This window comes from Saccostrea echinata, unplaced genomic scaffold (genome assembly GCF_033153115.1).
Source record: "Saccostrea echinata isolate AGI-Se365-2 ecotype Australia unplaced genomic scaffold, CSIRO_AGI_Sech_v1 ptg000009l, whole genome shotgun sequence".
Classification (NCBI taxonomy): domain Eukaryota; kingdom Metazoa; phylum Mollusca; class Bivalvia; order Ostreida; family Ostreidae; genus Saccostrea; species Saccostrea echinata.
In genome coordinates this window covers 3,979,182-4,003,056 of record NW_026889758.1, presented here as the reverse complement: position 1 = coordinate 4,003,056, position 23,875 = coordinate 3,979,182, and the positions used below count along the sequence as shown (strand labels likewise).

The window sequence follows — 23,875 nt, the reverse complement described above, 5'->3', positions numbered from 1 at the left end:
ATCAGTTGTTCACTGCTGCTCTAAGCTCATTGAACACCCAAAAGCTCACTAAAAATTGTTGTTGTTATGTAGTAAACGACTATAAATTGAATACGAAGACTGCTTGTTGAATTTTTTATGAACGCATTATCTACAGAGGCAGAAACGAAAGTAAAAGTAAGGAAATGGCGGTAGATAAATGAAGATCCGATTGATCGCCGAAGTTTTTATAAGAAATATATGTATTTCTTTTAAAATGAAAGAAATAGAAGAAATATCACCATGAAGATATCTATTCAAGATAAGTTGTTAATAAATTATATATGTATTAGTGTTTTGATTAGGAATTAGAACAGAAGAAGGGAACAAAAGGGCAAAAATACACCTTCCACAAAAATAACAAACTTTCAAAACGATGTTTTAATGGATTTTATTGGGAACTTTTATTACATTGCCCTCAGTATTACGATATTTTCCCGTGACAAATTGAACATCGTAATAACGAGACCGCACTGTATTAATGAAATTGCCAATAAATATCATGATTCATGTAGAATTCCCTGGCTTCTTCATATGCCCTTCATGCAATCCACGTGACACTTTTTAATGTTCCATTCCAGATTTTTCTGGAACCTCCTGGTTGTTGGATAAAGGTTTAAGTATTGACTCAGCCCTGTCAACAGCAGATGCTTCTGAACTATTATCAACATTAGGAATACAGGACTTCCTTAAGACAGCTGATCAGTGTGACCGCAATAGTTCTCTATACAGCCCAAACATCAATGAGTGGAAAAATGGTTGGTGTTATTGTAAAACACATCGATATTTTGAAGCAGTGGTTTTTTTAATTGCTGTATTTTAATTCAAAAATGTGAGTACATTACTGGGATAAAGCTTAATGAAATAACTATTAAATGAACAAAGAGTATTATTATCTTATTATATAGAGTGTCCAAATACTGGTGTTCCATCACCACTGCCAAGTTCAGTCTCCTGTCAGATCCCACAAGTTTGTACTGGGATTGACTGCTGTGCAGAGATTGGGTTCCTGGGAGGTAGAACTATCAATGTACAGGTCCTACTGGATCCTTGTGAAGCCATCATGAGTCTTAACATAGAAAAGATGCAATACAACTTGACACTCTTTGACTACAACTTTGGAACAACAGATCATTTCACACTGCAGGGTGCTATAAGAATTGAGTGTGTACAAATTATGTTTGTCATATCTTGAAAAGTTATTCTTCAGTTTAACTGACAAATTAGGTGTGCAGACTGAAAAAAAATTATATCCCTGGATTATGACAATACATTTGTTGAGAAAGCTGAAAATTCATTTTGAATGGCACACTGAGTATTCACCCATCTATCTGTCACTTATATTCAAGCTTTTAAAATCTCACTGTTCTTCATGCCAAAGCAACATCAAATTTTGTAACTAACAAGTATTTAGATGTAACATAAGGACATATGGCTCCATATTTAATAAAATGTGTTTTTGCTTTACAAAGTTTCAACATCCAGAATTTGGTCATAAAAAGAATGTACTTGATAAACATGAACCTGAGTGTATGCTTAGAGTCATCAAATCCAACAACCTGTGTTTACTCGGCCACTGTCTTCAAAAACACTCTGCTACCAAAGAAACCATGTAATATGAACCTCGACTTTATCAATCCAAGTAAGATTATTCAATCAAATAACTGGTAGATTGTTACATGTATTTTCTTTGTCTCTGATTAAATTTTTTTTTTTATTTATTCATTTTAAAAGTTGTTTAAATCATAATATATACATTTGTGGTATCTCTCTATTAAATAAACATAAAGAGAGCAAATATCTTCATATCTGTATGAAGTTTTTCGAAGGTCATAGGTCATTACGTGACCTAATCACACAGCGCAGTAATATCTACTTAAAAAGACTTACACTACTTAGCAATACAGCATGCTTTTCATGTATAAAAATGTACAAAATACGCAAGTAAAATAATAATCATTTTATTTACAATGTAAACGAGTATTTAATACAGTTCTTGATCGATTTTTCATAGACAATAGAAAACTATGTATTATAAGTTTCATGTCTGAGCTGCATAGTCTCAACGTTTATCCTTATTTTCCTTGTAGACCCCAGAATGCTATAATTTTTTTTTCATTAAACTTTACTCACAATAAATTTGAAAATCTGTTTGAAAATTTCATTGTAATACACTCACGCCACAAACGGTAGACAAACACTTCAGAAGTTTCGTAGGCACACCTCTATCGTCGAGATCGTTGTCTTAACAATGTAAGCTGTCGCCAGGGCCTCCGTGTCAACATCATAATAAATATGCCTTACTAAAATCATAGAATTTATGTTTCTGATCAAATTTTATGCTTGATTTCAAGTTAACTGGACAGGACATGTGTCTCCATCCTTCCCTTCCAGACCGAAATTCCTCCAACTTTTTATTATCAAACATCGGACGTGTTTCTTGTGTTTTTTAAACATCGAATATGGTTTCTCATGGACACAAAAATTCCCAGACACCATTATGCTCACTATAATTGATCATATGTAGCCTTTCACAGAATATACCCTTCAAAACGGAATCCTTTGCCGGATGAATTTGAAGTGTAACCGCTTTTCAAGCCGATTTACACCTTGCGTAATTTGTCAAAATCTATGGTGAGCAGTTAGTGCAATATCTACATTCGATTATATTCGATTGTCCGTCTCAAATGTATATATAAGTAATAAATAACAAGTTTAAAAACTTCACTGGGAAATGAAGTGGGTCGGTACGTGTTCAAATCTTCTGAGAAGGCCTTTGGCCTTCACAGGATTTGATCACGTGACCGACCCACTTCATTTCCCAGAGAAGTTTTTAAACTTGTTATTTATTTCTTAATTAAAGGTTTTGACCTGACATCATGGAAAACCTTGAATAACTTTGGCCCTACCCTGACTCCTGAGGAGACTAAGTTCCTGTGGAGAGAGATTGGTGTGGAGGAATATGTAGGGGTGGGATGTTCTAGGTCATCCCCACCCTACAGTCCACAGACACATCCGGGCTGGAATGTCCCCACAAGTAAGATCCATGTTTATCAGACATTTGGAATATTTCCTTTGAGACTTTATAATGACCCCATGCCTTTGAAAAAAGGAGCATATTGGTTTGCACCTATTGGTCGGTCAGTAGATTTGTAGACCTACAGGCATTTAGAATATTGTATGTAAGGCTTTATTTTATTTTTCACAAAATGCAATCTCAATACAAAATTGTTACCAAACACTTTCTCTTTTGTGCAAGAAGTCTTTGAAAGATTTGCTATTTGCATTGTAAACTTTAAAATATAGTAAACTAGTAATTCAACTGCTAATTGTGTTGTCATTTTAGCAGTAATAAATAAAACTTAGCAGTATTTGGTTCTAATCAACTTTTGACTCTTTTCTAAAGAGTGTGCAGTGAATCCTCCAAAACAAGCCAGTAACCACCTGAACTGTCACATCACATCCAACTGTACAGGAATCTCTTGCTGTCTGGATGACCATGTTACTGGAATGGCCTACCAGTTCTCCATTGACATCAGTGCTTGTGATGAAAAACTGAACATCACACTGGAGAAAATGACATTTACATTGTCTTTGTTTGATTATACCATGGGAACAAAAGAGACAGTGAGATTGTTTGGAGTCCTAGATCTAGAGTAAGTGGTCAACTGTTTTATATTAAAGATAGTGATCTTTATTCTTTACTTTTAACAATTTCAGGTATTGCTTTAACTTGTATTGATGTGTATTACTGTTGGTCTTCGTTTTTTTCCTAACTTATTACTGTGTAGATTTAAATGTTTTTCATGTCTTCCATTAATTCATTATAGATACATGATTGATGATCTAACACTGAGTGGTGAATTTGTTGTGGATCTAAGGATCAAGTTGTGTTACACTAAGGGCCAGAGTTGTGAACAAGATGTTAAAGCTGTGACAGGACTAAGACTGCCCAAAACACTGTGTCAGCTACAGACAGGACAGTTCCCAATTCAAGGTATCATCTCAGTATTTTTATTTCATACATTTACATTCTGGGAGTAGGGACAAATATTTGTCTTCAACTTGCCTTCTCAAAGGGTTGAGTTTTTGAGGTAATGAAATAGCTTTGTTTTACTATATCATTAGGATGTTTTAGTATGTCAAACTAAGTATTGGTAATAGCAATCATTGAATCTAGACATCTGAAATTATGAGCTTTGGATCATTGCTTTCAGGTTTCTCACTCAGTAAATGGATGAAAGATAAGATTGATGGACCATTCTTACAGCAGTGGGCTGTAGATCTTCTCAAGTCAGAACTAAAGTTATCTTCTTATCTCACTGAACCTATGTGTAAAAGGACTGACCTTTCTCCAGGAACCAGCAACTGGAATGTTAAAGGTTAGAAAGTAATCATTTACAAAATAGTCAAAACTTAGCAAGAGTCTCATGTCACTGCTCTGTATACATATAATGGCCAGAGGATAGCAGAAGATTCAGATAGTTAACAACGACAACTTGTTTCCAGATTGTAGTGAAAGCATTACAGTTCCAGCTCTGCCAGCCCACACTTCCTGTAAACTCTCTGACTCGTGTTCTGCTGTAAAGTGTTGTACAGATCTAGACTTACTGAAAACATCAGTCCAGTATGAAGTCAATGTAGACAGGTGTAAAGGAAAAGTGTTCATCACAGTGGAGAAACTGGAGATATTGATCCTTCTTACAGAATTTGAATTTTCAAAATGGCAGAGCCAGTCAATACAAAATGTTTTCACAATTCAGTAAGTAGTACAGAGAGTGTATGCATTTTAATTTTTTTACAAGCAAATTTATTAGTCCTTAGTGTTGGTAAAAGAAATAGTGAACTGTGAAGTTAAAAATATTGAAGAAAATTAATTAAGCTTTAATAACATTTTGCAGTGGTACTTATAGAGTGTTTACTTTTTGATCAAGTTTTGCAGTGTTACATGTACCTATCTTTCTTTAATCATCCTAAGGTATAAAGTTGACTATGTCTCCGCTGAGAAGGCATACTTGTTCAGTGTGAACTTCAGTGCGTGTTTTGAGACAAGTGGTGATTGCATGCTAAACTTTCCTATTATGACAAATACCAAAATCCCGATGCTGGATTGCAACTTCAAAAACCTGTCATTTGCCATACCAGGTTTGTTTAGATTTTAGTGAATTTCACACTTGAATTTTAATGGTGTCTTTGGTGATATTAGATAAAAAGTTCATATCAAATTTTTATCAAGATCAATTGTAATTTTGAAAAGTAAAGACAACGCAAAAAAGATACTTGATGACACAGTTTAGGAATAAGAGATCTATTGCATTGGAAAAGGAGATAATGAAATCCACTATCAATATTTTTCAGGGTTTGATTTCAACAGTTTCTTGACAAGCAAAGGTGTTTCTACATCCCTGACAACACTTCCAGATTTACTGTCAGAGCAGTTACTGGAAACTCTTGGAGTAAAGGGATTCTTCAGCAGTAATCCTTGTAATAGATCTGACTACACAGCAACATCATCAGGATTTGAAATTGGTTTGTTAAATGATTAATCCTGACATTACGTACATGCCAACTGTGAATACATCAGTGTGTTGTTTAACATTGTATGCCCTTGTTTACAGCTTCCATAATTAACCATGAACAAGAGGCCCATGGGCCACAGTGCTCACCTGAGTAACTTTGGCCTTGCTGTTTTTCACCTGATTTCTCCCCCCCCCCCCCCCCCCGTAGTACTTATTGTGGCCCCCCCTACCCCCGAGGGTCATGATTTGAACAATTTAGAATCCACACTACCCAAGAATGTTTCCACATTAGTTTCAGCTTTTCTGGCCCAGTGGTTCTTGAGAAGAAGATTTTTACTACATATTTCAATGTAAAACTTGGATTCCCTATTGTGGCCCCAACCTACCCCCGGGGGTCATGATTTGAACAATTTAGAATCTACACTACCCAAGGATGCTTTCAAATAAGTTTCAGCCTTTCTGGCCCAGTGGTTCTTGAGAAGAAGATTTTTAAATATTTTTACTATATATTTCTATGTAAAACTTGGATTCCTTATTGTGGTCCCGCCCTAACCCCGGGGGTCATGATTTGAACAATTTAGAATCTACACTACCCAAGGATGCTTCCACATAAGTTTCAGCTTCTCTGGCCTAGTGGTTCTTGAGAAGAAGATTTTTAAAGATTTTTACTACATATTTCTATGTAAAACTTGGATTCCTTATTGTGGCCCCGCCCTAACCCCGGGGGTCTTGATTTGAAAAATTTAGAATCTACACTACCTCAGGATGCTTCCACATAAGTTTCCGCTTCTCTGGCCCAGTGGTTCTTGAGAAGAAGATTTTTAAATATTTTTACTATATATTTCAATGTAAAACTTGGATTCCTTATTGTGGCCCCACCCTATCCCCGGGGGTCATGATTTGAACAATTTAGAATCTACACTACCCAAGGATGTTTCCACATTAGTTTAAGCTTCTCTGGCCCAGTGGTTCTTGAGAAGAAGATTTTTTAATGACCCCACCCAATTTTTGTATTTTCTTGATTATCTCCCCTTTGAACGGGACTTGGCCCTTCATTTTAACAATTTAAACTCCCCTTTACCCAAGGATGCTTTGTACTAAGTTTGGTTAAATTTGGCCCAGTGGTTCTTGAGAAGAAGTCAAAAATGTGAAAAGTTTACAGACGGACGGACAGACGGACGACGGACAACGGGTGATCAGAAAAGCTCACTTGAGCTTTCAGCTCAGGTGAGCTAAAAATGGTCCTTTATTAAGAACAATAGATACCTGCTTATTATGAATGCATAAAAAGTGGTTGTTTAACATTTTATGCCCTTGTTTACAGCTAACATTGTATGTCCTTGCTTACAGCTAACATTGTATGTCCTTGTTTACAGCTAACATTGTATGTCCTTGTTTACAGCTAACATTGTGTGTCCTTGTTTACAGCTAACATTGTATGTCCTTGTTTACAGCTAACATTGTATGCCCTTGTTTACAGTTAACATTGTATGTCCTTGTTTACAGCTAACATTGTATGCCCTTGTTTACAGCTAACATTGTATGTCCCTGTTTACAGCTAACATTGTGTGCCCTTGTTTACAGCTAACATTGTATGCCCTTGTTTACAGCTTCCAGTTGTACAGAGAACATCTCTCCTTTTCTGTCCCCTCTGTCCAGTGACACTAACTGCCAAGTGTCTACTTCCTGTATGGACATTCAGTGCTGTACAGACATGACAATCATTGGGAGAACCCTAAACTACAGAATCAGTGTGGATGCCTGTGAACTTTCTCTCAATATCCAGATAGAGGAATTCAAGTTTGAGCTGTCTCTGATTAATTTCCAGTTTGGAGTGCCTCAGAAATTCAGCATAGATCAAGTTTTCTCCCTAGAGTAAAGTTTTTACTTCTGATAGTTTGAAAAGTACCATTGTTTTTGACATGTGACATTAAATAATTGTAGTTTATATATAATAATAGAGCAACCTTTCTGCTCTCTATGATATAGATACCTTATCAGAGATTTGAGTGGACAGAGACAGTACCTTATAGATGTTACATTGACAGTGTGCTTCAGTGACTCTCCATCTTGTGTGATCAGAAACAACATATTACAAAATTACTTGGTAACCAAACCAGTGTGTGCATGGTACACAGGATTTGCAAATCGAGGTAATTTAATTGCAAACACAGAGCTCCATAATCTTGAATATCTTCAGATGTGGTGCCTGATATTTTGTATGTATTTGTAGATCTACCTTTCTCCATTTGTCAAATGTATTTTGAAGTTTTTGTTAGAGATGTGAAACAAGAAGACAGGTCATAAAATATGATTAATTTTTAATTTGAAACTTTGATCTTTCCTATTCTCATATTTTCTTAAAGGTTTTTCATATTCATCATGGTTAACAACAAACAGTTTACCAACATCTGGACTACTGGATATCATACACCTACCTAAATTATTGGAGGCACTCGGCATATCTAAGTACATGAAAACTCCATCCTGTGACAAAGACAAAGGAATCTATAGGAATTCATTTAATGGATGGAACTCAGGTAATAGATTTTCTAAATGGCATTATCATAACTTCATTCATAGAATATTGATTAAAAATAATTAAAGGGTATTTTTATATTATATATTTTTTGAAGAATTTAAAAAATTTCATCTATAGTAGAAGTGAAAAATCATTGCAAATCAGAATCAAACAATTGAATATCTACAGATTGCCATCTTGATGACAGCATCAGCAGACCCGCTATAGATAAGAATCTGGCCACTTGTTTTCTGGACAAGACTTGTACAGGAGTTCAGTGTTGTATGCATGTCCCTGGAGTTGGTCTGTCTGTAGAAGCTTTTGTGGAAGTCAGCGCTTGTGACCGTCAGCTCAGAGTGGGCATTGAAAATCTCAAGTTTAACAGAAGTTTACACAGTTACAAATTTGGAGAATTGGAGAAATTTGATTTGTTTGGATTTTTTGAGATAGAGTAAGTTTTCTCATCATGTTTTTCCTACTAGATAAAATCACTTGAATTTTCAAAATTTTGAATTTGTTAATACATTTATCATTCTTGAAATAAACACATACAATTAAAAAAACCTAAACATTGATGGACTAAGCAAAGTTTTGTATTGGCAACTTGCCATATTAAGTCTAAGTTGGTATTTGTAGTTTTGTGATAACAGACCTTGCTTACAATGGTGAAGGTGGAGAATATCTTGTAAACTTGAACATGAGTGTCTGCATGGAGTCAGGACAACCCTGTCATCCCGTTGTACCAGTATTCATCAATACAATTCTACCAAAGGGAGTGTGCAACAGAAACCAAGACTTCAGAGACAAAGGTTAGATTCTATAACGCATAATACTAGGGATGTCAATTTTGTCAATAATTCATATTCGAATATTCAATGAAAGTATTTGAATATATTCGAATATTCGATAAAATAAATAAAATCTGTTTTATTTTAAATATGCATCATCCTACTCTTGTAGGTATACTTATATAGGAAGTAAAATTGTATGAAGACCTTTGTAGGTGTACAATAAGAAATTCCATTTGATATTTGTCAATGTTTGAAATAAATAATTGATTTAAATGTAGAAAAGTATAATTTTAACAAATGAAACGTGTATTTATAGTAGCCCCACCTGAGGAACCAGTCGTCTCACAAAAGGCAATATAGCCGTAACGGTATACTGTTCAGATTTCAATACGTGTAATAAATTACAATTATCTGCCTCATAAGAGATATGATTATAATCTTTGATACAATGTAAACAAATATTTCCATAGACAATTTTCCTAGGTAATTAACTGTTTTCCCGATAATGAATATAAATTATGTACAACCCGAGATAATCAAGTAATTTACACATTTATTCTGAAATTAAGCCCTTTACAATATTAATTACAGATTAATTCTAACGGACATTCATTCAATGATCAATTAATTTTATTTTGATAAGTATACTCTTCACGCCTTTATATTCTTAGATTTCATTTGTTGTCCTCGATTCTAGATCCGATCGTATCTATAACTAATAAAAGCTATGAAAGTACGTTTTGTATTATACATAAAGCATTATTGTACAATTCTTTACAACACCTTACTCAAAACCAAATACATGTAATTTAGAAGATTTATAAGATAAGAAAGTAGTGAAAGAAATCAGTCGATCGAAATTGATTGCTAGTAAATTAAACAGGGATAATCCCAGCGCTGTTCTAATCAAAATTTATTAATCACAGTACATCTTTTTATGAAATCTGAAAAACACCGAATATTCGAATCTTAAATTCATATTCGAATATCAACTCATCGAATGAATATTCGAATGTTCGAATATTCGTTGCCATCCCTACATAATACATAAAACAACATTCTATATTGTAGACAATATTCACAATTATAATATCTAAAAGGACCTTGTGTTGTTTGTAAATTAAGAGAACCATATATAAATTATAATGGTGATAAACAATCAAAGCAGGTATACCAAGTTTTATACCAGGTATTCCAAATAGGCTTTTTTGTTTGTTTCAATACAGTACATGCATACATGTATATTACAAATATCATGAAGATGTACAATAATCTGCAAATACATGTACATAAATCAATATTGGATATATGCTTGTTGATAGCGTTCTCGCTGAAAACATGGAAAACTACTCATGGAGTGGGATCATCTTTGGATATCCACCATGTTAAACAACTGTTTCAAGATCTTGGTGTGGGTCCATACCTACTGAGTCCATTAGAGAAGTGTGACTGGAATGAATTCCCATATAAAGCAGCCAATTCTACTGGATGGGTCGATGGTATGATGATGAAATTACATATCCTAGGGTGAATGTTTGAAATATCAGAAAAGTATGACTATGAAAGAAAGTCTGTGATCTTTTGTAGGTTGTGCAACAGAAACCAAGGGCTTGAGTTCATTGGGAACACAGACAAGATGTGGGATATCCAGATCATGTAGTGAAGTTAAATGCTGCCTGCACTCAGATGTCCTTGAAATGAATTTGAATACTTTCATTAACATTGATACATGTAATGGTAAAATATACGTAGGAATTGAGAAATACCAATGGAGCTACAAACTTCTGGGTTACAAATTCGGAGAGTTGAGACATGTGTCCTTGTATGGAATGATTAATATGGAGTAAGTAATGAACTTTCCATGTGTGTGCATATAATTCTTAAAAAAATAAGTACTGTTATTAGGGTAGAATTTGCTGTGGACATTGCTTACAATATCGTTTACATTGGGTTTTAGCTACATAATAACAGACTTGGTAACATCTTACGGAGTGAGCCTAAACTTGAGTGTATGCTTTGAGTCATCTGGAGCATGTGAAATCAGTATCCCTGTTTTAAAGGAAAACAAACTCATAAAGTCTTCATGTAACTGGACCAGGGACTTTGTTATTAATGGTTTGTATGAAAACAGATCTTACAAAAGTGGAATATGCATTCCATAAAGAATTCATGATTCAAGAATAGGAATTTTCTTGCAAAGAAGTCTTAATAGTAATGTTTCTAATACTCTTTGTTAGATTTCTCCTTGGAGAGTTGGTTGGACATGAAAGGTTACAGAGTTGATGCCAAGCTACCTTCCTATGCTGTGTCTGAGTTGATGCATGACCTTGACATCATTCAGTATATGGGAGACTCCATCTGCAACAGAAAAACTATTCCTTTCTATCCTAGCAAAAATGGCTGGAACAATGGTCTGTAATAAAATAGAATAATAAAAAATAATTTTGTTGACATACTTTACTAACATTAAACCCCTTTTGGGTCAACTTAAGGAGGCTTAAACCCTGTGCTAAGAGGTATAACTCTAATATTGATCAGTTTCCTTTTGAAATTTTAATTTGTTGCTATGATATGTTTCTTGGTTTGCCCATATTTTTATATTTAATTAATCAATTGTGTCTCCTTTTTCCTTTTGAAAGTTTTCATTATTACAAAAATTTCATTTTACTGAAAAAATTATTAGAGATTTCTGTGAATACTTTGTATGTATTAATTCTATATTTATCTGCAGGCTGTGATCAGTATGTATCACTGACTTCCATCAGCTCTAACACAACCTGCCACCTTTATGACTTCTGTACTGGAGTAAGATGCTGCTCTGATCTCCCTGTATTGGGGAGGTCTATCAATTCCTGGATGATACTGGACCACTGTAACTACAGACTCAGTGTGGGGTTTGAGAAGTTCTCTGTCAATATTAGTCTTCACACATACTCTTTTGGAACACAACAAACTATAAATGTAAATGGAGTGGTGAGGCTAAGGTAGGATTTTTTTCTCCACTTATCTTTTAAAATCTATGCATAAAGAATTGTTATTTGTGAAACATGACATGTTGACATGAAACAGCTGTTTACATAATGCATGGAAATTTGTAGTTCATGCCAAATTTTTTTTTTGGTCTTGTACTTCAGATACACTATTGAGGATTTTTCAAGTGAGTGGAAATATCTTGTAAACCTAAACCTGCAGATTTGTTTTGAGACATCCAAAGCTTGTATTGTTGATGTAGATGTGTTCACAAACACAAAACTGCCAAAGAAACCTTGTGATTGGACCACAGATTTTCTTGATGACAGTAAGCTTTAAAATGTTTTTGCAGTGATGTTAAATATGTTGTATATGTGTAATTAAAACAAACAAGACCCAAACTATGAAATCAAATATTATTTTCTGCATGACAGGATTTTCCTACAATATTTGGAGACATGCAAAGAGGATTTCTACTCCAGGCTTATCAGAATATGACTTAGCACAACTCATGCAGGATCTTGGTTTGTCTGAATTTGTGTACAAAGGAAACAAGAAATGTGATTCTGGGGACCATCTATTTCTGGGAGCTGTGGAAAATTGGAATAATGGTAAAAGAAAAATCATGTGGGACTGAGTATTTCATATCGAGAAAAACTTTAGATCTATACTCAGGTGACCTTCAAGGCCTGTTGGACTTCTGTTCAATGTTATAACTTATAGAATACATGTATCATATAGATATGCACAAATTATATCCAGTCAGTATTTAACCATGATTGTCTATCATCATATATACTAACTGTTTCAAGACATTTTTCAGTCAATAAATTTACTTAAATTTTGTTAAACACTCTTCAAAATCAAAGTTTTATATCCCTTGGCATCCATGGTGTTTATTTCATTTTTAACTCTATGATCAATTCATACAACCAACATTTCGTTTTAATATGTGACCTTTCAAATATAAAATAAAACCAAAAAAGGACAGAGGACTATATATACATAAAGATGAAACACAGAATTATTGAAAACTTCTATAATTAGAATATTGCTCTATAGGAAGCAATTAAACTACAAGTCATAAATTGATGTCACAGTTCGCTAACAAAAATCTGAAACAGGCAATAAGAGGTGGGAAATAACATTTATGGCTAATAAAGTTAGGGACAAGTTTCGAAACCATTTACTGGTAATATAGTCATATACAAAATTCACAGTTAACCATCTATCATTCTCATGCATTTTGACTTGCAGAACATGCTTTGTAATTGGTTTTGGTAACTAGAGAATCTGTTGACTATTTTCAGAGTGTAACCAGACACTGATCCAGCCTCTCCCATCCCTGTCTGGTACCGCAGCGATCTGTCACATCTCCACTTCCTGTGCTGACATCCAGTGTTGTGTGGACGTACCTGCCATCAGTTCCTCCTTCTTTACAAAACTAGAAATTGACCCTTGTACTTTCCAAATGGTTGTCAGCATTGATCAACTAAGCTTCTCCAAGAACTTATTTGATTATGAATGGGGACAAGAAGAAGAAATGTGGCTCTTTGGAGTAGTCAGAATGACGTAAGTTTGTAACCTTGATCAGTATCAGGACATTTGTTTTAGCCTTAGATATATTGTTTCCTGTCACTAGACAAACCACTTTAATCCTTTTTACCAAAGAACAGCATGGCAAAGGTGACTCAGGTGATCATTGTAACCCATGGGCCTCTGATTTACTCATGCAATCTTAGCAGAAAACTATATATATCAATATGAGAAGATTGAATGTTCTTCCAGAAAGGTGAAATTCATGCATGATTCCTGAGTGCTGGTTTATTATTATACATGCAAATTTGTGATAAGCAGGCATTAGGAACCTGCTCAAGATGGCTCATCAGAGAGTCATAGTATGTTTTAATGCTTTCTATACTCAGGTGATTGTGAAGACGTGGGTATATTTTGTATAGATAGTTCAGTTTTAAAAATCCCACATACCAATTATGTTTTTGTGAAAAGAAACAAATTTATGTTTTTTGTTAAACTTAATAAATTTTTTATTTACTCTAAATCAATTTATTTTATATAAATTCATACAGGTTCCAGGCTTTTGATATGTACACAGATGGGTACTTCATTATAAACTTGAGATTAGATGTGTGTTTAGAAGCCCTCCAGGTTCCTAGCTGCAATGTTTCTGTGGAAGTACTGAACAATTATTATCTACCCAGGAAAGTCTGTATATGGGATGCCTCTTTTAACATTCCAGGTAAAATGATGTCATCTTAATGTTTCTAACATTTTTAGGTCGCCCAAGTCCCTCAGGTGACCTATTGCTATTTGTTTTTTTCGTCCATTGTCCACCGTGCATTAACATTTGAACATTTTCAACTCTTTCTCTGGAACCACTAAACCAATTTCAAACAATTTTGGCATAAAGCATCTATGGATAAAGGGGAACGAAAAATAGAATTTCATGGTCCCAGTCATGAATCCAACATGTTGGGGCTAAAACCAACAAAATTAGTGCCATCTTTAAAAATCTTCTTCTTTACTCCTGGACATCAAGTAATCAAACTGTTGGCATAATTGCAATAAGCATTGAGCCCTTTACAAAAATTATGAAATTTATGGTCCTAGGGTCAGGGGTTCTGGTGCTAAGTTGGGGCTATATAGATCATATAGTGAAAGTACAATATTTCTTTGAAAATCTTCTTCTCTTCTCCTGGGTATTAAAAAAACAAAGCAAGTACATAGTTATGATGAGTAAGTGTGCCTCTTCCAAAATTGCGAATTTCATGGCCCCTGGGTCAGGGGTTCTGGTGTTAGGGTAGGACTGTATTGATTATTTAGTGAAAGTGCATTAATTGTTTGAAAAATCTTCTTCTATGCTCCTGGGTATTAAAAAAGCTAACTAAGTGCATAGTTATGATGAAGAAGGCTACCTCTTCCAAAATTGTGAATTTCATGGCCCCTGGGTCAGGGGTTCTAGTTTTAGGGCGGGCCCTATGTGGTGAAAGTGTAATATTTCTTTGAAAATCTTCTCTTCTCCTTGGTATTTAACAAACTAATTAAATACATAGTTATGATTGGGAAGGCTGCTATTGATAATATAGTAGAAATGTGGTAATTCTTTGAAAGTCTTCAGCTAATTGCATAGTTATAATGATGAGGGTACCTCTTCCAAATTTGTGAATTTCTTGACCCTGAGTCATGGGTTCTAGCATTAGGGTAGGGCTGTGTTGAATCTGTAGTGAAAATGCATTGTACCTGGAAAAAAATTCTTCCCTGCTTTTAAGCATATTGGAGGCAAACAGAGTAAAAGTTTTGATAACCAAGGGTATTTTTACTGGATTTTTTAACATGGACCATTTCGTCAAGTATTCTGGTCCTCGGCAGGGCTCTATTAAGGACGTACAACACACCCACCAACAAAAATTCCCTGTCATTTAATTTTCGCTATTTTTGTATAGATTATACATGACTATATATACAATGCATATGTTCATTTTGGACAAAATCGTTCGAGTCGTATTGGACAGGAAGTTCCAAAAATTACCCCCCTTTGCTTGTTCAAGTGGAGAAGAAATTTTCAATCGGCTAGCTATAAAATCCTTGATTATCAAAAAAGTTTAGCTAGTCTGGCTGTCAAATTTCATCGACTCATTCATATAAACATTAAGCACACAAATAAAGTATTTTTGTAGAGGTACACATTGGCAAAATATTTTTTGAAGAACTTAAACTGAAAAACTATGGTTCATTTAAGCCTTAAAAAATGCGTATTTTTTTATTTAAGTATTTTTTTTTTATGAAAAAAAACCTATCGTTTAATTTTGGAAAAAATATTGTTTTCATGTAACTGGTTACAAAAGTAATCTTGATAATTTTTTGTAATTTTTTTAAACGAGCCGTTTTGAATTTATAGGGAAAAAATCACCCCCCCCCCCCTTTCTCTTTAAGTCACGTTTCTCAAGCATCTGTCAGACGTGGGACAAAAACATTGTTAGATCTACAAATACACATGAAAAATTCCAAGCTAGAAAATATTTTTTGCTTTAAAAAATTTATTTATATTATGTATCAGAGTTCTTAAATCTTAAATCTTTTCAGTTCATTGAAATGCAGATGTATCTATAGGCAATATTTGACGAAGCCCCCCCCCCCTTTTTTTTTGGACGCAGTCATTAGAACTTGAAGAAACACAGGTTACCCTCGAGATATATAATCTTTTAAATCCCTGAAGTACCAATTAATTCATTCATTCATGCAGATTAAAATTCTGACAACTAGAATAAGAGTTTAACTATCAACTACTAGAATAAAAGTAAAACATATTCTCTAAGGATTTTAATTCCACATGTCCAATATGCAGTCCATACATGCACATGGCTGAAATGCATTTAATTTTATACCTGCGTATGAATTCAACTTACATTGAATACATTGAATTTTAATCTCATTCTTCATTAAAAGTGAACGCACAATGTTGATTCAACTCTTTTATGATGTAAACAGTCTGGTAAATGGAATATATTGTTTCTAATTTATTTCAAACAAGAGAGGTCTAAAAGTACCCCCCCCCCCCCACACACACACACTTGTATGCATCCTTCTTTTGCTTCTATCTAGATAAAATGGAAATATCGTATTCGTCTACAGTAACTTCAGTTTATCAAACTGTAAATTCTCCATCTATGTTTAAATTATTCATGTGTCAAAATATTCATGTGATATACAGTGATACATGTATCAAACGTTTTGTTTTGATTCGAGGAAATGCGCACTGAAATTGTTGACAGTGTTAGATTGTAGTTCTAGATGGTCGGATATGGCCATTTTGCCGCATATAAGATATTCATGAATTCGGACCATTTCAGTAAACAATTCTATTACTTTTTTGGTACTTACTTAGTATATATTATAGTTTTCAGTTCCTGAGTTCCTCAGAATTCACTGAAAATGTGTCTTAACTGTTCGGCAAACAGGAGGAAATAACTCAAGAAGGTGAGGGGAAAATCTCCCACATTTTTAGAGTTGTTCCTCTTTGAACAGTGAACTTTTGGAAACGGGTTGTAAAACTTTTTTTTTTTTCTTAAAAGGAGAACAACACAGTATTTATATGGCTAATTCTTAATTTTAAGATAGGCCCGTGATCTGGTAATGCGAATGTTACATAGCCAACTGTAACAAAAGAAAGCAATGTATCATAAAAAAAATAAAGAATATTGTTCTGCTAATATTGATCACGGATACGAGTTTCATATAAAATTAAAGAAATTTTAAGACATAATCTTTCCTTTCTTCCCTTTTTATGGAGGGAGGGGCGGGTTTTAAATCAAAAGCGCAAATAATCAAGGATAGATTTGGTATTTCTAAAGAAACCACATCAAGTTTCTAATCCCATTTTCTTTTAATTACGTCGGGATCGATTCGGTCGTCATTTTGATGCTTTATTATAAACGTCAAATTTGACGTCAAGTTAAACGTTTAATTGAAATTGCAAGAGTTATCTCCCCCAGTGTGTTGTACGTCTTTAATTTGTATTCTATTGAGAGAAGTTATTACCCTTTGCCATTCACTTTTGATAATTAAGAGCCATTCTCTGTAATGACTTTAACTTTTATATAGGAACTGTGGCACGCATAGTCTCAGATTTTATCCAAACTCTCTATGATAAAAGTCTTTGATACCGTAAACTCAAATCAGGCAAAAATTGGTTGCTACGTGTCATGGTTACCATAGCAACATGTCCTAAATTTTGAAAAATGGCATTTTTCAACATGTTCAGAGTCCCACAGTTAACGTTTGCAGCAAAGCAAACAAGTGGCAATGACTGTTTCTGAAAGTTGAAGGCCTGATGTCTTAAATGCATGATAAACATGTTTGGTAAATCAACTATTACATACGTTACTATGGAAACAAAGTATTCAGAAGTAATAATTTTGTTCATTTAATTTTATAAAGTCATACACTTAAGAATAAAAACAATTATAGGTTGAAATGCAAGCAAATAATAGACAGGAGATCCTTGCAACATATACCAAGGACGAAATATGATATTTCTTATACGTTGGCAATGGTTGCCATGGTTTTAATACCACAGAGGGATTTTAAATTTACTCTCTTAGTATTTTAATCTTATCCTATCTTTTTACAAAGCATATTTCTATATAAATGATGATCAATTTTTAAAGGCGTTGGTGTGACCCTGATTTTCACATTTCAAAAAATTCAAATTTGGTTCTTTAAATAGAGCGTTGCTATGGAAATTAGCCGAAAAAATATGCATAAAAATCTGAAAAATATTCTGTTTCCTTGGATACGTACCCTTGTATGTAGATTCCCAAAACTTTTATGATTGATATATATGAACAACTAACCTGACTTTCAATTTTGACTACCAATCAACCTCTAACTGGATGCAAAAAGCTGGCACATAGGATTTAATTTTGAAATAAAATTAACGAAATCGAACATTTTCCCTTCTTGGTAACCATAGCAACAGTTGTATTTTTCAACAAACTTTATCAATATATGATATTCAACTTTAGTTCTACCAGATAAGTACTATTCAAGGTGAGTCAAATCATATGTTCCTTGATTAAAAGGTAAGTAAATTCCTAAAGCAGTAAGAAAATATCACTTTAAACAACTGGTACGTTGTTTCCATGGTTACACTGCAAAGTAACAATTAATCCCAATTTTTCTTAACGTTGTCGGTGTTGCAAGGTCCTTAGGATGTATATGTGCCAGTCATGAATTTTATTGTTTTTCCTCAAGATAGTAGCATTAACCCAATCTTAGCAACGAATTTTGCATCGTTACACTGTGTTACCATGGCAACCATGAAAGTTATTTTTAGAATGATATTGCCAATACCTTATTACTTAAGGTCAAATATTTTTATCATTTTTCTTCAATTGTTGATTGAGTTTGATCATGTAACATCTATCATTAGTGAATATTGAGCGTTTTTCACGATTTTTCAGCATCTTAAATGTATTCCAAATGTACCCATGGTTACCACCTACTTAGGGATAAATTCTAAATAGTTTCTTTACAGCATAAGTTGCAACAAGGTGTCATGTTTTTGTGAGAATAGTTTGTTTGTTTTTCTTAGTCTTTATTAAGGCTTAATAAAGATTCAAAGTAGCTGAAAATCTCAATTTTTTCAACTTTTCTGCCTGTTACCATGGCAACCAAGACACATAGCAACGAAATTTTATTTGATATATGTTTCTGGTGTTAAGTTGTAATAATGGGCAAAGTTTCATCAAAATCGGTGACCATGCGTGGCAACGAAGTTTAAGTGATTACAGAGAATCGCTATTAATCACTATAAATAATGTATTTGAAAGATTAATAGAAGAAGAGAATTATGCATGAATTTTTATTGTGTAATACAAAAAGTACTTCCTTTGTTTTAATGATCAGGTAGACTTGTAAATAATAGATAAATAAAAATGAGACAAAAATAACTTATCTTATTAAATGTTCTTCAAAGACCAAGGGAGACCAATGTGAGAGTTTATAATTTGGGTTAAAAATAGTACAGAAGCTTTAAGAGTTTGTTTATAGTCTGCATGGCGATAGTGGACTTTTGCGAGAAGCGCTGACTTTTACAATAGACGGCTCACTTTTACACCAGCAAAATATACGAAAGCTCATTTGCGATATAAATTTTTAGCTTAACTGTAAATAAAACGATGAAAATGGACCATTTCAAACCGTTATTATGTTGTCTAGGAAGGGAACGGCATCAACCTTACCCTCCACCCCCTCCCTTCCCACCTTGACCAACTCCTGCCAAGTTTTCCTTCCAGGATGCATTGTTTCTTCTTTGTTTAGTTCTTTAAGAAAATAAAAATAAAAGAAGATACTGTCTTTCATGAATAAGGTATTTTAATCAATTTTATTCAACCTCCAATTATCTTTTGTGTTGGTAAAAAATGTAAGTGTCCCTAATACCATAACTATAGCCATTATTAATGTTTTCTTATATATTATCAATTGCGTACCACCGTACATAACGCAGGTTTAAATATCAAAGTAAGCCGTCAACTGTAAAAGTCAGTGCTTCTTGCAAAAGTCCAGTAGTAGATGCCCGGCCGCCGGGGGACAGATTAGAACTTAGTTTATGAGTTGTTACTGTATATTAGACTACTTATTTCATTGATCCTGATCATCCTATTTCTCTTGCTTTTGAGCAACAAAGCTTCATCTATCAGCTTATTTTATACTCTATGGATATTCTAAATTGTATTATACTCAGGTGACCGTAAAGGCCCATAGGCCTCTTGTTGAAAAATTCCTCAAGTCTTTTTTCTTTAAACTTATTCAGAAATCTGTGGCATAAACTAATTCAGAAACCTGTGGCATTAATTACAATTTTGTCATTTCTTGATAGGGTTTTCTTTAAATGAGTGGGAAAAGGCTGAAGGAGTGGTACACACACTGCCTTTAGAAAGTGGAATTGTGGACAATCTACTTCATCATCTTAATGTTGCTGCTTTCATGTTTGACTCTGCTTGCTCTCCAACTGATTCTAGATACAGTGATGCTACAGACAGATGGAGTAAATGTAAGGGTTTTTCATTCAGATTTACATTTATTTAGTCTTTAATTTTGCTTAGGACAACTACATCATCTATAAACATTCACTTGAGGACATTGGATACTTAAAAAATATGTTATAGAAATGAGTAAAACAATTGTTTTATTTCTAAAACATATGCAGTAAAACACGCTTATAGCAAGCATACTTATAATGAACTGACGCTTACAGCAAAGTGATTTTCATTTTCCTTGATGTTAAAATATATTGTAAACTAAACAGATGTAACAAATTACGCTTATAATGAAGCAAAATTGTCCATCCCTGGCATTTTGTTAAGTGTTTTACTGTGTCTGAAAATTTTCTTTTGAAGCAGTCCTTATTCTATATAAAAAAATATATATATATATATATAAAAATGAAAGATTGGATGAATTGAGATTTTTTTTTGAATATACAAAATTTAATTATTAAATTTAGTGTGAGAGTAGCACTTCTTTTCTTTAAAGGTCTACTGAATCACTGTGTGCATTGGTCTTAAACTTTTGAACAATTTCAAACAAGTTTGGTATATAGCATACATGTACAAGTCAAGGAAAACAAATATTTCATAGTCTCTGTCTTCCTGTATAGGACTACATATGTTGAGGAAAAAGACTGTAAAAAGTGTAAATCACTTTTTATTCGCAAGAACTTTATTTTAGCATTATTACGGGAGTTTGTCTGCTCGCAAACATTTTATTCTCACATATATTTGTATTATAAAGGATTATATACAACAAAAAGAATAGCTTGTGAAAAATTTTGTCTCGCTAATATATACCAAAAAGCTATCTTACGAAAATAAGGTGTCGCGAAAATATAGTGATCTACAGTAGTATTAAGATGCATCACAATATTTTTTTAAAAATTGCAATACATTTTAATGTATCAAATTTTTAAATTTACAGGCTCTTCCATAATTATTTTTTGGTTTAAGATAGGTTTCAGCATTTCCTTCTCAAAGGTTAATGCATGTTATTTTTAACTTTTTCTATTAATTTCTAAAAAAAAAAAGGAGAATTAAAAACTTTAAATGATGCTAGTTTTAAAACCAGCATTGATTCATTCTGTGTACAAAGAGGGTGACAAATTAGAACAATGTACCAAGTTGCCTCCATTCTGGTGGAATTTTGTCACATTTGAGATACCTTTTCACTCCAGGAAACAGAATGCAAGCTTGCCTGAGATTTTCATACACAAGATAAATCTGATACTAGTGCATGAAATACATGTATGTAAATTTGGTAGACAGCCAAGCTTCCCTCTGGTTTCTGAAACAAATTTTGCCTTAAAATAATTGATAAAACTTTGAATGAAAATTAGAAAATAAGGATATTGACAAATTTTCTGACCTTTTTTGATTACAAATTATTTCATCATTCTAAGAGATACCCAAAATTTGATGCCAAAAAGGATCTTAGCCTAACTTTTCCTTTATTGTACTGTGTACTGATGAAATTCTAGGAAACAAGCTGCATGAATGTGATAATGATTACCACACTAAGATCCAGATAGGACCAAAGTGGTAATTGTCTGATTCTCGGGTGACTCTCTAGGCCCATGGGCCTCTTATTCCTTTGTATACTTACTTTTTAGCTCACCTGAGCTGAAAGCTCAAGTGAGCTTTTCTTATCACCTGGTTTCTGGTGTCTGTCTAGCTCTCCGTCCATCTGTAAACTTTCACATTTTCAAGAACCACTGGGCCAATTTTAACCAAAGTAGGTACAAAGGATCCCTAGGTAAAGGGGATTCTAAATTGTTAAAATTAAGGGCCAAGCCCCCTTCCAAGGGGAGATAATCAAGAAAAGGCAAAAATAGGATAGAGTAATTAAAAACTCTTCTCAAGAACCAGTGGACCATGAAAGTTGAAACTAATGCAGAAGCATCCTGAGGTAGTGTTGATTCTAAATTGTTCAAATCTTGACCCCCGAGGATAGGATGGGGCCACAATAGGGAATCAAAGTTTTACATTGAAATATATTGGAAAAATCTTTAAAAAAAATTTTCTTCTCAAGAACCACTGGACCAGGTAAGCTGAAACTTATGCAGAAGCATCCTGAGGTAGTGTAGATTCTTAATTATTTAAATCATGGCCCCATGGGGTAATAGGGAATCAAAGTTTTACATTGAAATGTATAGGAAATTTTTTTAAAAAAATCTTCTCAGAAACCATTAGACCAGAAAAGGTGAAACTTATATAGAAGCTTTCTGTGGTAATGTAGATTCTAGATTGTTCAAGTCATGACACTGGGGGTAGGATGGGGCCACAATAAGTAATAGAAGGGGAAAATCTGGTGAAGAACAGCAGGTCTAAAGTTACTCAGGTGAGCAGTGTGATCCATTGGCCCCTTGTTTAATTAATTTTTTCATTGACAATGTAAATTTGAAAAAAATTATTTGAAAAACCTTTAAAAGTTTTTCTTTTATATCTTACTTCAGACTGTCCATCGGGAGTACAGATATCCTTAAACCAGATTAAAAACAAAGCCTTTTGCACAGTGTCAGCAACTTGCACTGAGATAAAATGCTGCATTGAGGTACCATTGCTCAACAGAACATTTGAAGTTGGTATTAGTCTCAATTACTCATATGACAGGATAATGGTGCATGTTGAGAATTTGTGTCGTACATATTTGCTCAAGGGATATAGCTACGGAACAGAGGAAAGCCTTAGCATTGCTGGTGTATTTAAGTTAAGGTATGATTTTCTCTCTCTCTCTCCCCCCCCCCCCAAAAAAAAAGAATGGTGATTTTTGTTACTGTCATTCTTTGTTTTACATGAGTTGCCTTGCACTCTACATACAAGACTCCCAAACCCTGACTTAATCAGGAACATGCAGACTTGGGTGAGAGTAACTGAGAGAACATGCATTCTCTATAGCTTAATGTAAGGTTTTTGGATGTCAAATGTTCATATTAATGTAATAAAATTAATGTAATGAATAAATATTGATACAAATTGAAGTTGAAGTGTTGGACAGTACAAGATCAAATTTTATTTAGGACCGTTTAAAAATTAACAAATTTTGGATAAGGGGGAGGCATTTTCATGCTTTGAAGACATGGTATCTTTGGTTAAAAGTAATTTTAAAGGACTGCAATTATTTTTGCCTTTGGAAAAACAGTTTGCAAGATACTTTTATATGATTGAATGAAACTCTTGTTAATTTTTTGTTGTTGTTGTAGGTACAAGATAAATGACCTTTTATACAGTAATATGCTGGATATTTCAATGTCAGCAGAAGCATGCTTTGATGATGCTGGACCCTGTGAAATTAGCATTGTCATTCTTGATAGTGTGTTGATACCTAAGACTCTAAAAAGTTGGGATAGTCTGTTTTCAGTAAGAGGTATATGGACATGTGCATATTCATTCATCTAATACCAAAAAGTAGTAAATTATACAAAGATTTGGTTGATTGCATATAAAAAATGTAATAACAAATTATCTGGAATTCTAAGTGATTTC

The 23,875-nt window shown here is 33.7% G+C and overlaps 1 protein-coding gene across 1 annotated transcript in view; it reads left to right on the top strand.

Moving 5' to 3' along the window:
• LOC133181486 (uncharacterized) overlaps positions 1-23,875 on the top strand; it is a 344,223-nt gene that overhangs the window by 86,595 nt on the left and 233,753 nt on the right. Inside the window, 27 exon segments of the mRNA XM_061315978.1 lie at positions 600-776; positions 927-1,182; positions 1,491-1,660; positions 2,882-3,037; positions 3,425-3,674; positions 3,849-4,015; positions 4,236-4,400; positions 4,528-4,780; positions 4,997-5,163; positions 5,377-5,547; positions 7,148-7,412; positions 7,527-7,690; positions 7,904-8,077; positions 8,248-8,509; positions 8,695-8,867; positions 10,172-10,348; positions 10,437-10,692; positions 10,807-10,964; positions 11,087-11,260; positions 11,581-11,833; positions 11,984-12,147; positions 12,254-12,430; positions 13,130-13,391; positions 13,907-14,076; positions 20,218-20,391; positions 22,846-23,104; positions 23,593-23,756. Of these exon segments, the coding sequence (XP_061171962.1) occupies positions 600-776; positions 927-1,182; positions 1,491-1,660; positions 2,882-3,037; positions 3,425-3,674; positions 3,849-4,015; positions 4,236-4,400; positions 4,528-4,780; positions 4,997-5,163; positions 5,377-5,547; positions 7,148-7,412; positions 7,527-7,690; positions 7,904-8,077; positions 8,248-8,509; positions 8,695-8,867; positions 10,172-10,348; positions 10,437-10,692; positions 10,807-10,964; positions 11,087-11,260; positions 11,581-11,833; positions 11,984-12,147; positions 12,254-12,430; positions 13,130-13,391; positions 13,907-14,076; positions 20,218-20,391; positions 22,846-23,104; positions 23,593-23,756 (5,358 nt within the window).